This window comes from Diprion similis, chromosome 8 (genome assembly GCF_021155765.1).
Source record: "Diprion similis isolate iyDipSimi1 chromosome 8, iyDipSimi1.1, whole genome shotgun sequence".
Taxonomy (NCBI): Eukaryota; Metazoa; Arthropoda; class Insecta; order Hymenoptera; family Diprionidae; genus Diprion; species Diprion similis.
Genome location: NC_060112.1, coordinates 17,621,750 through 17,635,288, shown reverse-complemented (window position 1 = coordinate 17,635,288; position 13,539 = coordinate 17,621,750). Strand labels below are relative to the sequence as shown.

General features: G+C 40.9%; 1 protein-coding gene across 2 annotated transcripts; it reads right to left on the bottom strand.

The window, feature by feature from the left end:
• Positions 1-19: 19 nt before the first annotated feature.
• LOC124409391 (fatty acyl-CoA reductase 1-like) lies at positions 20-12,377 on the bottom strand. Of its 2 annotated transcripts, XM_046886976.1 has the most exons (6): positions 11,478-12,377; positions 9,772-9,904; positions 5,460-6,046; positions 2,275-2,567; positions 1,744-2,002; positions 20-1,677 (listed from the first exon to the last, which is right to left on the bottom strand). In XM_046886976.1, exons 1-6 carry the CDS (start codon positions 12,068-12,070, stop codon positions 1,320-1,322), a joined length of 2,223 nt encoding a protein of 740 aa, XP_046742932.1. In that variant the 5' UTR covers positions 12,071-12,377; the 3' UTR covers positions 20-1,319. The 2 variants fall into 2 exon arrangements, with proteins under 2 accessions (XP_046742932.1, XP_046742933.1); XM_046886977.1 differs by lacking the exons at positions 20-1,677; positions 1,744-2,002; positions 2,275-2,567; positions 5,460-6,046 and adding exons at positions 8,435-9,014; positions 9,081-9,339 and having other exon boundaries at positions 9,612-9,904.
• Between the last annotated feature and the right edge of the window lie 1,162 nt (positions 12,378-13,539).

Below are 13,539 nucleotides of genomic sequence, written 5' to 3'. Positions count from 1 at the left end.
AAGACCTCAGAAAATTGCTTTCGTTGAAATTATGCAGTCAATATGTATTACATATTGGCTAAGTATAATTTGTCACACACGATGATTGAATGACCCAGTAAATCGTGAAAATCCTTGACTTTTACGCGTAGTTGAATTTGCATACGTGGATGCATGTGTAGAAAACTGTTACGATGAAAAATTATTATTTGATCATTCCTGGAAAAACAAGCATTTGATTCAAACCTACTGCGGAATAGGTGTGAGTAAAATACCTCTTTATTGAAGTGTACAAAGCGTTGACCATCTCAATCAAAAATTCTTAAAAAGTTACGTTCTAAGAAACTAAATACCTGTCACGTATTAGCTATTATAAGTGAAATCAGTTACGCACGGTTCTTGTGAGGATCTCGAGAGCCAAGCACGGCGTCGATTGACGCTTTTCAAAAGTGGCATAATCTTGACGTCCTTGAAATCTGCGCACGCTCTCTATTCCGAGAGTTTTGTGTGAAATGAATTATCTCCGATACGTCTTACTGTACATTAAACCACTTTGTATCGTTTGCCGATGGTGAGATCAATTAATAAACTGAATTTTTTAAAGGGCCATGTCTTTCAGGACTCAAAAACATATAACAGTTGGAAAAATAATTTTCTCGATCTGGGTGATGAGTTTACAGAGTGTGGTAGCTTAGATATCTGACTGATCGTGTGAGAGGAAATGGTAAATTTGAATGAAGCTCTTAACGTATGGCAACCGTGTATACATAGATGCCATCCATTTATTGTAGGTGCGGTTTGCAGGCGTAGCACTGCCACAAATAACATGCCAGGATATCTAGTCTTTGATAAGTGCCGATATTAACAAAGTTGAGCGGATATTTGATCAAAAAAACATTTCTTTTGTTTTTCCTCAATCATACCTATGATACTGCCACGTATTGTTTGCAAGATTAATAAAGAACTGTGCTGAACTCTGAATGAAATGACGTGTTTATTATATATTCCGATTATTAGTGGATTTCATTTATTCGTGATGCCCCAGTTCCGTTGTCTCCCCACGGGTAATGGAGGTTTTACTGTGTTACTTTAGCTTGAACTGATTTTCTACCCTGATTATTTTTACCCGATCTCATTCTATTTCTATGTTACACGTCTTGTCATTCAAAAATCCCGTGTAATTCAAACGTATGAAAATATATCTTTCAGACTCTCGAGAGACGAAACGTTACTTTATTTTTCTACTCTATCTTATGAACTATTGATTACGGCGACGTAAGCCAGCATACCGAAACTGACGGATCTGAGGTGACACATATTTTCAAAAAATTGCAAATGATTTACAGGATACCTTGGAGCTGAACTCCATAGAAGCTAATAACCCCGAGTACGATGCTGACGAGAATGCCCCATGGAATGGTCTTCGCTATCAGTGCTTTCCTGGCCATCATCTTTCTGCCGTGTTCAAGAGTACTATCTTCCTCGCGCATGATATTTCGCCGAATGCCCATGTAGTAATTGTAGATAAACTTCCTCCATTCTATCTTCGATATGTCAATATTGAAGGTCTCCCGATCTTCGGGCGACATCCGGTCCCTCAATAGCTTGACATTCGTCGACTCGAATTCCCATTCGTGTGTTGTGAAGAATTCGAATGATTCGGTTACAACGCGTATCTTTTTTTGGAATGCGCGAAGTCTGCAAACAATCGCGATCAATCAATCCCATCATAATTGCCCCAGTATTTCCGTATATGTCACTCACCTTGGTTTTCCACCCGACACCCAGGTGAAGTAATCTACCAAAACACCGGGTACCTGCCTCAGGACGTTGAGCACTATGTGCGTCATTCTGCAATCGGTCATCGTAAGGTATGGAATCATGAAGACGTCACTTAGGGCATATTTCCTCTCACAGGCATGGATTTCCTCTACAAACAAGCCCCACGTAATGGGACTGAATGGTCTGGAGACACAATTATATACTCGTATATCTGGAACGAGTCTCGTGTTGTCTCCGCTCCCTGATTAAACATAAAAAGATGCTCAACGATCACTCAGTTACGCCAAAATCGTTCGTGTACACCAAAGAATCACTGAAATGAAGACAGTCGGACCCGGAAGGACAAGCAAAGTTCTCTTTCGGCATTCAACCGTGACTATTGACTTCTACTGTAGCATCTATATATGTCCTTAGATAATATAGGATGCGAGAGACTGAAAGCCAGCAACGGTGATTTTTTCCCACGGAAACCCACACCTATAGGCGAAAGATCGACTACCAGGAAGAACGTACCGATTTCCCATGCGGCAGCTATGAAAATATTGACGCATGTATCAACGGGTATAAAATCGGCAACAAGTTTCTTCTTCCCGTAAATACTGCTCACGAGTCCCTTGGCGGTAGCAATCACCGCAAGAGTTGGGCCACTGTAACTGTCAGTCCATCCTGGAACCGGTTCCTTCCACGAGGCTAAGACCATGGAAGGCCGCACGACGGCAATTGGCAATTGAGTCGAATGCTCTGCGACTAGATGCTCCGCAAGAGCTTTGGTAAATGTGTAAGTGTTGGGCAGTTTACCGATCAACCTTCGAAAGAAAATCGAACCATAAAAAAGGCACCCTGACCTATTGTGAAATTGGCCACCCAGCTCGGATTTTCAAACTTTTCTCTTTTGGAATCGATTCGTGGACGGTTGGTGGTGTTTGGCAGTCCAGTATTGAGGTTTGGCGAAATACAGTTCTTTCGATATTCAAGAAACAAAGTGGTTAGCGCGAAGTCAGCCCCCCCCCCCCCCCCCCCTCCCCCCGCACTTTGACTTTTTGCAAGTTTTTACCTAATGTCCTAACTCACGGGTCCCTGTCGATTAACATCATTTCGTGAAGCTCCCCAAAAAGTGCACCGTTTGGGAGTCATGAAATTTTGGAATAATAGAATCTCGAATCTGGGACGTTGACGAATCAAAGAGAAAGATTTGGCAGAGATTTGTACTAAGTCGTCATGGTGGATACCTTTAGTCGGCGAAAGGTGCGGTGCGTAATTTTACGATTGTCGGGTTTTCCGGTACGATTACTTTTTCAAAAAACGTCCTGGGACAATTTTCTTTTTCTTCTTTCCCAACGGGACCCAGCTTGGAAAAATCGCACCGTTTTTGAGTTATGGATTTTTGAGGAACTGACTCGCGACCGGGTGCAGATAAAATTATTTCCGATCATCCTCCGAAGAGACGGCGTCGTTACTGACAACAAACGCGAACACCATTAGACACGTGAATATGCTCAGTTCTCATTAACACCTTTCGATCAACCAATACACATGGTGCATATTAGGGTAGGGCAAAAATAAAAAAAAAATTTCTGCAGCTTCCGTCAAATTCCGTTCAAGATGTTGAAAACTAAATTCCGTGAAAAGATGAGCTCTTAATATTCATATCAAAGAGGTGCTAAATCGCGGCTTTTGATTTCCCATTTTAATAAAAACCGTAATTTTTTTTTTCCTTATAATTTTATTGCGTTCTAACAAATGAGCGAGATGTAAAAATCAATAAATATTTCTATAGGATATTGAACGATTTACAAAAAAAGTTCGATGTGATTTTTTGCCATGTCGACTCGTTTAAAAGATATTCAAGGTTAAAGTTCATCCTCAAATGATATACGATAACATCCACAATTTTTTTTATATTTCATCACGAAATAATGGCTCCAAAACATCATATTTTTCGTGAAGTTTATCAAGTATTTTTTGGTAAAACATCAATTTTCCGCTTCAAAACATCAAACTTTTTACCAAGTACTACCAATACTTGACGAACTTCATGAAATAGTATATTGTGTAGCTAGCGCGTGAAGCAGGCGATATCCGAAGAGTGTGAAGTTTGCCGCACGAGCCCACGGTGCATGCGCATTCGCGCGAGATCGAGTGACCGTAATCACACGAGAACTCGCGCGAATGCCGTATGCGCTGAGGTGAGTGCTGCAATCACACGAGACAGATATCGCCTTCACGCACGCGCTGCACACGCTATTTTTAGTAATACATGCGAAGAAACGTGTTATTTGAGAGGCAAACCAACGTCGAATTGACAGGTTGACGCGATACAAAACGGCCGACTGCGAAACCTGAATTTAGGCAATAGTCGAGATCGCACATACGTCGCTGAAGCCGGATGGCGTTACTGTCGGTAACAAGGATACGCTGCAGCGGGAAATAGGGCATATCGAATGTGCGCATGCGTCACCAATCTTACGCACCGGGAAATAGAGCATATCAAGTGAACGCATGCGCCAACTCTGTTATTCAGGAATAAGGCACTTCATGCACGCTACACGACCCTCGAAAATGACACTTTCCAAGCAGATGTTACAAAGAATATGATGTTTTATGTTTTCGAGCCATTATTTCGTGATGAAATATAAAAAAATTGTGGAACTCTTTAACCTTGGATACCTATTTAACGAGTCGATGTGACGAAAAATCACATCTGACCTTTTTTGCAGATCGTTCAATTTCCTACAGGAATCTGTATTGATTTCTGCAACTCGCTTATTTGTTCGGACGCAATAAAATTCCGAAAAAAACAATTTGATTGTGTTATTCGAATGGGAAATAAAAAATCGCGATCAAGCACCTCTTAATATTAATATAAAGAGTCCAAACTTTCACAGAATTTGTTATTCGTCATCTTGAACGATATTTTCAGGGAAACTAAATGAAGAAAAAAAAGTAATTTTTTTCGCCCACCCTACTAGTGCATATACCACACGCCAAACTGTTTCTTGGCTGTCGAAGTGAAACCTAATAAGAGCGAAACAGTCGGCTGGGATTGTTGATAAAATTACCTAAAAATACGCGTCAGCGAAGTTATATCTGATGACAGAAAATGAAAACGAAGAGGTGGAGAATCACTTTTCCCGTGTCTTACGTCAGAATGTATCGTGAGAGTTTATCACGATAGTAGTGATACAGGTATCATCATGGTATTTACTCTGATCCAAGTTACCAGAATAATGAATCCTATAATTCTACTTTCAGTCGAGGAAGGAACGGACTTATTGATTCGAGGTAATACTTGTGGGATGGTTCTCATAAACACCGTTAGATACTGAAAAACTTCAATTTTGAATAAACTTTTATCCACCACACCTTGAAGTTGGACGACGAAACACCACAAAATCAATCAAAGAAACAAAAAAAAATTGAAAAGCCGCGGCAGACTCTGACCAATTCAAGGTCACCGGTCTCGTCTGCTACGCAGGTCGAATGGATGGTAGCAGTGACACCGATGGCCTTGAATCGGTCAGAATCAATCTCAAGAGGTATACGTGGTGCGTAAAGTATCGCCCGGAGGCGTTGTTGATTTACATTTATGCATCAAGAGTAAATAAGTAGAGGTGATTCTTTCCTTGTTTGTATTCAGTGCTAATGTTATACTTAGAACCAAGCAATAAGAACTGTAGAGAAAACGCAACTTCATTAACCTGGGTGTGATTAGGTCCAAAAGCTCGTCATCCAGGCCAGCCACGCAATCCTTCACCTTACACAAGTCCATGGGTGGCGGATAGATGCGTTCACGAATGACGGGGATGCCGCAGTTGGAGTAAGCTGTGGATACGTGGACAATAGCGCGGAGGTTTTTCATCCCCTGAGAGAGCTGGAGCATCGCCTTGGTGCCTTCGATGTTTACGTCCACCGCTTTTCGCAGCGGCTCCGTGAATCTCACTGTCGCTGCGACGTGAAAAACCACCGATACTGTGTCTTGCAGAAGCGACCTGTCTTCGGCGGTTATTCCCAGACCTGGAACGCGAACATCCCCTGGAATGGCAACGAGCTTGACTCTTGGATTTGGTTGAGCGGTCTGAATCTCGTCGAACAAACACGCCGACAGCATCTGCTCGACACGGTCTCGAGGGGACGTGCCCTTCTTGTCACGAATCAGTAAAAAGATCGTTCCGATGTCGGGGCAGGAACGCAGAAGCTTTTCGACCAACGTTTTTCCAACGAATCCTGTTGCTCCGGTAATAAAGACTGATCTTCCTCGGTACCATTCCGCTATTTCGGAGTGTGACTCCATATCCGCAGACTGAGGGATTGTATTGAGGTGTATTGAGAAAGTACTCTACTTGTCAGTATGGCTGTTGTCTAACGAGCACCGTTGCCGTAGCTGGTACACGACACAAGACCGATTATTTTTACTGCTCAAAAGTTAGGGAGAATGCAATTCTATAATAGTCTCGTGAACCGCACTGATATAACGCGAGGTGAGAATGGCAGTCTAGACACTACATGGATTGGAATATGACACAAAAAAGTGCACTTCCCACTCTTTCTCTAGATAAATTTATAGCTCTCATCTTAAGGTAACATGGCGGCGATTCGCTGCCGCGAATCTTGATTTCACTGGCTCTTAAAGCTGTTATTCGGACCGCACCTTCAGCAGCTCCTAGATGTATCGTCAATCGCTATTCCAAGCCGGTTCGACATGTACACTTCGTTAATGTTTTAAATATTCATCTATGGTAAGTATATCGTATTCCAAGTCACACATATGTGTACACCTTTCACCGAGAACCTTGTCACCTTTAATCCCTCACTCAATGCTCCGTTGTCAGATCAATTCTTCCAGTTATACGTATAAAGGCCGAAGCAGGATAAGCACGGATTGGCTGCACTCAATTGGTTTTGGTCCATATTAGGAGAGTAAATTGTTAACATTATAGGACTAATTTACGTTAAGTATGATTTTGGAAAAAAAATTTCCCACAGAAGTTATAAGCAAATCTTGAAATATGAAGAATAAAAATTTTTCTCCAAATTAGCTCAATCAATCTTAATGAATAAAATATATGTTATGTCAAGTATTAAGTCAGTTTTGAAAAAAATTCAGAATCAAATACGTTAGTGAGACAAGGATGAATAAGTTATCGAAATTCGATAAAGATTTTTTTGACGTGATAACGTCTTATAAATCGGTGAACGCCGGCTGCACTCACGAAACAGCATGACTCATAGTAACGTTCCGCCTGAGCCGAGCGTGCAAGCGAGAGCGAGGTACGAAAAAAAGTGCAAATACATAAATGTTAATTTACAGAAAAAATTGTAATTTTCAATTAACTCCTTCTTTGTATTATACAAAATAATGATAATTCAGTGATAATAATTCAATTCAATTCATAAAAGTATGCAATTTTTCATCAATGTTTTCTTATGACGTTATCACGTAAAATTATCGTCCGTAAACCGACTTTACAGACAACCCGTTTTTAATGAACCTTTTTTTGTACTAACGCCATTTTTTCTGTGATATATTCACATCCTAAGTTACAAAATATTTTTTTTTGAATTTTCGACAGGGTACTTCACAGTTGAAAAAAAATAACATTTTCTTGGCCCCTAACAAGTCTCTGATTTCACGAGAAATGGGGGTTAACTCAATTTTTAACTTATGACTCAATCGAGTGAGCATAATTTGAACAAATTAAATGTAATACTTTATTTAATTGTAAGTCAAGAAACAATTTCACATTCTTCAAGTTCATGCTTGCGGTAAATTTGTTCTATAATGATAACAATTTACTACCCTACTATGGACAAAATCCGAGCGAGGGCAGCAAAACCGTGCTTTAATCCTACTACGGCCTTAGTGACGAATAATAAGACACGTTTATGGTTCTGAGGTTCAAAACCCAACGAAAATACCGATTGTAATCTTCTTCTAAGCTTAATAAGAGCATAATAGCACGAAGAGCAATGAATTAATCTTGAATCACGATTCCTTTTTTTTTTTAATCTGTTTATTGAGATTATGCAGAACTTTAAACTGCCAAGTCAACAGTCGTTGACGCGCGGAACTTCAATCGATGTGTAAGAAGGATCTATAGAAAAGATCCGTGAACCAATCTCATGCCTTGCAGAGACAATGGTGGCACTACATACTCTGCGGCTTGATTGCTCAACTGTGCATCCTCACAATTGTCCATAGATAATAAGTACCTCCTACTTCGTCAATTTCGTCCGACCAATCTGATAATGCGCGAATGGAGGTGGATTCCCAACTGCACAAAATGCAAGATTCCAATTACAATCCCATGATATTGTAACGAAGTGGTGTTCATACCCCTCATGCACTCTGGTACGGCCGATGCCATTATAATGTTCAACGGTGGGTTTTACCGATCCTGGTCGGTCGAATTACCCTTTGGTGGCGGTTGCAAACCCCTTCAGCCGGATGCTCAGAGTCTACCAGGGTCAGTTTAGGAGGGAATAGGGTAATTGGCACAATCGAACACTTGATTATGATAATAAATTTAATTTAATAACTGCGTCTTGTGGATCGCTATGAAAAACAGAAATACAAGAGTGTATGCTGCATGTACATGTAAATAGCAGGTCACAGAATTTCCTTACGGACCAGACACAATAGAAAGAACATTAAATCGGCGGAGCCGATACACGGTATATACACATATATATATATATATATATATATATATTGTACACCAAGGAAAAAGTATATTATAGATTTACGGTATATTAATATCGTTAAGTGCCCTGTTTTGCCCCCCCTCCCCCTACTACATCGACACGTACTACATTTCGCACGCAAATTAATGTTTAACCAGCTTACTGGACTTGACGAAGCTGAGGTTGAATATGTTTTTTTTTAATTGCAAATGATTTATAGAATACCTTGGAGCCAAACTTTATAGAAGCTACTGACACCGAGTACGATGCTGAAGAGAATGCCCAACAGGATGGTCTTCGCTATCAGTGCTTTCCTGGCCATCATCTTTCTGCCGTGTTCAAGAGTACTATCTTCCTCGCGCATGATATTTCGCCGAATGCCCATGTAGTAATTGTAGATAAACTTCCTCCATTCTATCTTCGATATGTCAATATTGAAGGTCTCCCGATCTTCGGGCGACATCCGGTCCCTCAATAGCTTGACATTCGTCGACTCGAATTCCCATTCGTGTGTTGTGAAGAATTCAAATGATTCGGTTACAACGCGTATCTTTTTTTGGGATGCGCGAAGTCTGCAAACAATCGCGATCAATCAATCCCATCATAATTGCCCCAGTATTTCCGTATATGTCACTCACCTTGGTTTTCCACCCAACACCCAGGTGAAGTAATCTACCAAACCACCGGGTACCTGCCTCAGGACGTTGAGCACTATGTGCGTCATTCTGCAATCGGTCATCGTAAGGTATGGAATCATGAAGACGTCACTTAGGGCATATTTCCTCTCACAGGCATGGATTTCCTCTACAAACAAGCCCCACGTAATGGGACCGAATGGTCTGGAGACACAATTATATACTCGTATATCTGGAACGAGTCTCGTGTTGTCTCCGCTCCCTGATTAAACATAAAAAGATGCTCAACGATCACTCAGTTACGCCAAAATCGTTCGTGTACACCAAAGAATCACTGAAATGAAGACAGTCGGACCCGGAAGGACAAGCAAAGTTCTCTTTCGGCATTCAACCGTGACTATTGACTTCTACTGTAGCATCTATATATGTCCGTAGATAATATAGGATGCGAGAGACTGAAAGCCAGCAACGGTGATTTTTTCCCACGGAAACCCACACCTATAGGCGAAAAATCGACTACCAGGAAGAACGTACCGATTTCCCATGCGGCAGCTATGAAAATATTGACGCATGTATCAACGGGTATAAAATCGGCAACAAGTTTCTTCTTCCCGTAAATACTGCTCACGAGTCCCTTGGCGGTAGCAATCACCGCAAAAGTTGGGCCACTGTAACTGTCAGTCCATCCTGGAACCGGTTCCTTCCACGAGGCACAGACAATGGAAGGCCGCACGACGGCAATTGGCAATTGAGTCGAATGCTCTGCGACTAGATGCTCCGCAAGAGCTTTGGTGAATGTGTAAGTGTTGGGCAGTTTACCGATCAACCTTCGAAAGAAAATCGAACCATAAAAAAGGCACCCTGACCTATTGTAAAATGGGCCACCCAGCTCGGATTTTCAAACTTTTCTCTTTTGGAATCGATTCGTGGATGTTTGGTGGTGTTTGGCAGTCCAGTATTGAGGTTTGGCGGAATACAGTTCTTTCGATATTCAAGAAACAAAGTGGTTAGCGTGAAGTAAGCCCCCCCCATCCCGCACTTTGACTTTTTGCAAATTTTTACCTCATGTCCTAACTCACGGGTCCCTGTCGACTAAAATCCTTTTGTGAAGCTTTCTCAAAAGTGCATCGTTTAGGAGTCATAACATTTTAGAATAATAGAATCTCGAATCTGGGACGTCGACGAATCAAAGAGGAAGATTTGGCAGAGATTTGTACCAAGTCGTCATGGTGGATACCTCTGGTGGAATACTTGACGAACCTCACGAAAAATATGATGTTTTATGTTCTCGAGCCATTATTATGATGAAATATAAAAAAATTGTCGAAGTCATCTTATACCATTTGAGGTTGAACTTTAACCTTGGATAACTATTCAACGAGACGACGTGACGAAAAATCACATCTGACCTTTTTTGTAGATCGTTCAATTTCTTACACGGATCTGTATTGATTTCTGCAACTCGCTTATTTGTTTGGACGCAATAAAATTCCGAATAAAAACAATTTGATCGTGTTATTCGAATGGGAAATGACAAATCGCGATCAAGCACCTCTTAATATTAATATTAAGAGCTCAAACTTTCACAGAATTTGTTATTCGTCATATTGAACGATATTTTCACGGAAACTGAATAAGGAAAATTTTTTTATTTTTCTCGCCCACCCTAGTGCATATACCACACGCCAAACTGTTTCTTGGCTGTCGAACTGAAATCTAATAAAAGCGAAACAGTCGTCTGGGATTGTTGATAAAATTACCTAAAAATGCGCGTCAGTGAAGTTATATCTGATGACAGAAAATGAGAACGAAGAGGTGGAGAAGCACTTTTCCCGTGTCTTACGTCAGAATGTATCGTGAGAGTTTATCACGATAGTAGTGATACAGGTATCATCATGGTATTTACTCTGATCCAAGTTACCAGAATAATGAATCCTATAATTCTACTATCAGTCGAGGAAGGAACGAAATTATTGATTCGAGGTATTACTTGTGGGAATGGTTTCCATAAACACCGCGAGATACTGAAAAACTTCAAATTCGAAAAAACTTTTAATCACCGCACCTTGAAGTTGGACTACGAAACACCACAACATCAATCCAAGAAACAAAAAAAATTTGAAAAGCCGCGGCAGACTCTGACCAATTCAAGGTCACCGGTCTCGTCTGCTACGCAGGTCGAATGGATGGTAGCAGTGACACCGATGGCCTTGAATCGGTCAGAATCAATCTCAAGAGGTATACGTGGTGCGTAAAGTATCGCCCGGAGGCGTTGTTGATTTACATTTATGCGTCAAGAGTAAATAAGTAGAGGTGATTCTTTCCTTGTTTGTATTCAGTGCTAATGTTATACTTAGAACCAAGCAATAAGAACTGTGGAGAAAACGCAACTTCATTAACCTGGGTGTGATTAGGTCCAAAAGCTCGTCATCCAGGCCAGCCACGCAATCCTTCACCTTACACAAGTCCATGGGTGGCGGATAGATGCGTTCACGAATGACGGGGATGCCGCAGTTGGAGTAAGCTGTGGATACGTGGACAATAGCGCGGAGGTTTTTCATCCCCTGAGAGAGCTGGAGCATCGCCTTGGTGCCTTCGATGTTTACGTCCACCGCTTTTCGCAGCGGCTCCGTGAATCTCACTGTCGCTGCGACGTGAAAAACCACCGATACTGTGTCTTGCAGAAGCGACCTGTCTTCGGCGGTTATTCCCAGACCTGGAACGCTAACATCCCCTGGAATGGCGACGAGCTTGACTCTTGGATTTGGTTGAGCGGTCCGAATCTCGTCGAACAAACACGCCGACAGCATCTGCTCGACACGGTCTCGAGGGGACGTGCCCTTCTTGTCACGAATCAGCAAAAAGATCGTTCCGATGTCGGGGCAGGAACGCAAAAGCTTCTCGACCAACGTTTTTCCAACGAATCCTGTTGCTCCGGTAATAAAGACCGATCTTCCTCGGTACCATTCCGCTATTTCGGAGTGTGACTCCATATCCGCAGACTGAGGGAGACGGGTGTATTGAGAAAGTACTCTACTTGTCAGTATGGCTGTTGTCTAACGAGCACCGTTGCCGTAGCTGGTACACGACACAAGACCGATTATTTTTACTGCTCAAAATTTGGGGAGAATGCAATTCTATAATAGTCTCGTGAACCGCACTGGTATAACGCGAGGTGAGAAAGGCAGTCTAGGCACTACATGGATTGGAATATGACACAAAAAAGTGCACTTCCCACTCTTTTTTTATACAAATTTATCGCTCTCGTCTTGAGGTAACTTGGCCGCGAATCTTGATTTCACTGGCTCTTCAAGCTGTTATTCGGACTGCACCTTCAGCAGCTCCTAGATATATCGTCAATCGCTATTCCAAGCCAGTTTGACATGTACACTTCGTTAATGTTTTAAATATTCATCTATGGTAAGTATATCGTATTCCAAGTCACACATATGTGTACACCTTTCACCGAGAACTTTGTCACCTTTAATCCCTCACTCAATGCTCCGTTGTCAGATCAATTCTTTGAGTTACATGAAGGCGGATGAGGGGTAAGCACGGATTGGCTGCCGTCTACAGAAAATTCGTCGGAAACAATTCGTCGAAACACAATTCGTCGAATAACAATTCGTCGAATAAACTCATTAACACAGAAAATTTTACGGAGTATTTAGTCGTTAAGGGTAACCGGACGAATTACTCTCTGTTGTTCAAAAATGCAAGGACTGCAATGCAAGGTGTCAGTGGCACCCGAAAGGTTAGAATAACTTGGGCTACCTGAAAGGCTAGAATAACTTCGGCATTTTGAGCACATTTACGTTAAAAACTGGAAGAAAAAATTTTCGACGAATTGTGTTTAGGACAAATTGTGTTTTCGATGAATTGTTTTCGATCATTTGTTTTCCACGAATTTTTCGATAATCATTGGCTGCACTCTCTCGCATTTTGTCCACATTAGGGAAGTAAATTCTCATCATTGTAGGACTAATTTACGCCAAGTATGATCTTGAAAAAAAATATTCTTACAGAAGTTATAAACAAATTTTATAGAAAAAATTTTCTTCAAATTAGTTCAATCGATCTTGATGAATAAATCATACGTCATGTAAAGTATTAAGTCAATTTTGAAAAAAATTGAGAATCAATTCCGTTAATGAGAAAAGGATAACAAAAATTATTTAAATTCAATAATAATTTTTTTAATGAGCCTTTTTTTGTACTAACGCCATTTTTTTTGTAATATATTTATATGATAAGTTACACCATATTTTATCTCTGAATTTTCAAAAGGGTACTTCTTAGTTAGAAGAATAATATAACATCTTCTTGGCCCTAACATTTGTCTGATTTCACGAGAACTGGGAGTTGACTCAATTTTTAACTTATGGCTCAATCGGGTGAGTACAATTTCAACAAATTAAATGTGATGCTTTATTCAATTGTAAGTCAAAAAACATTTTTATAA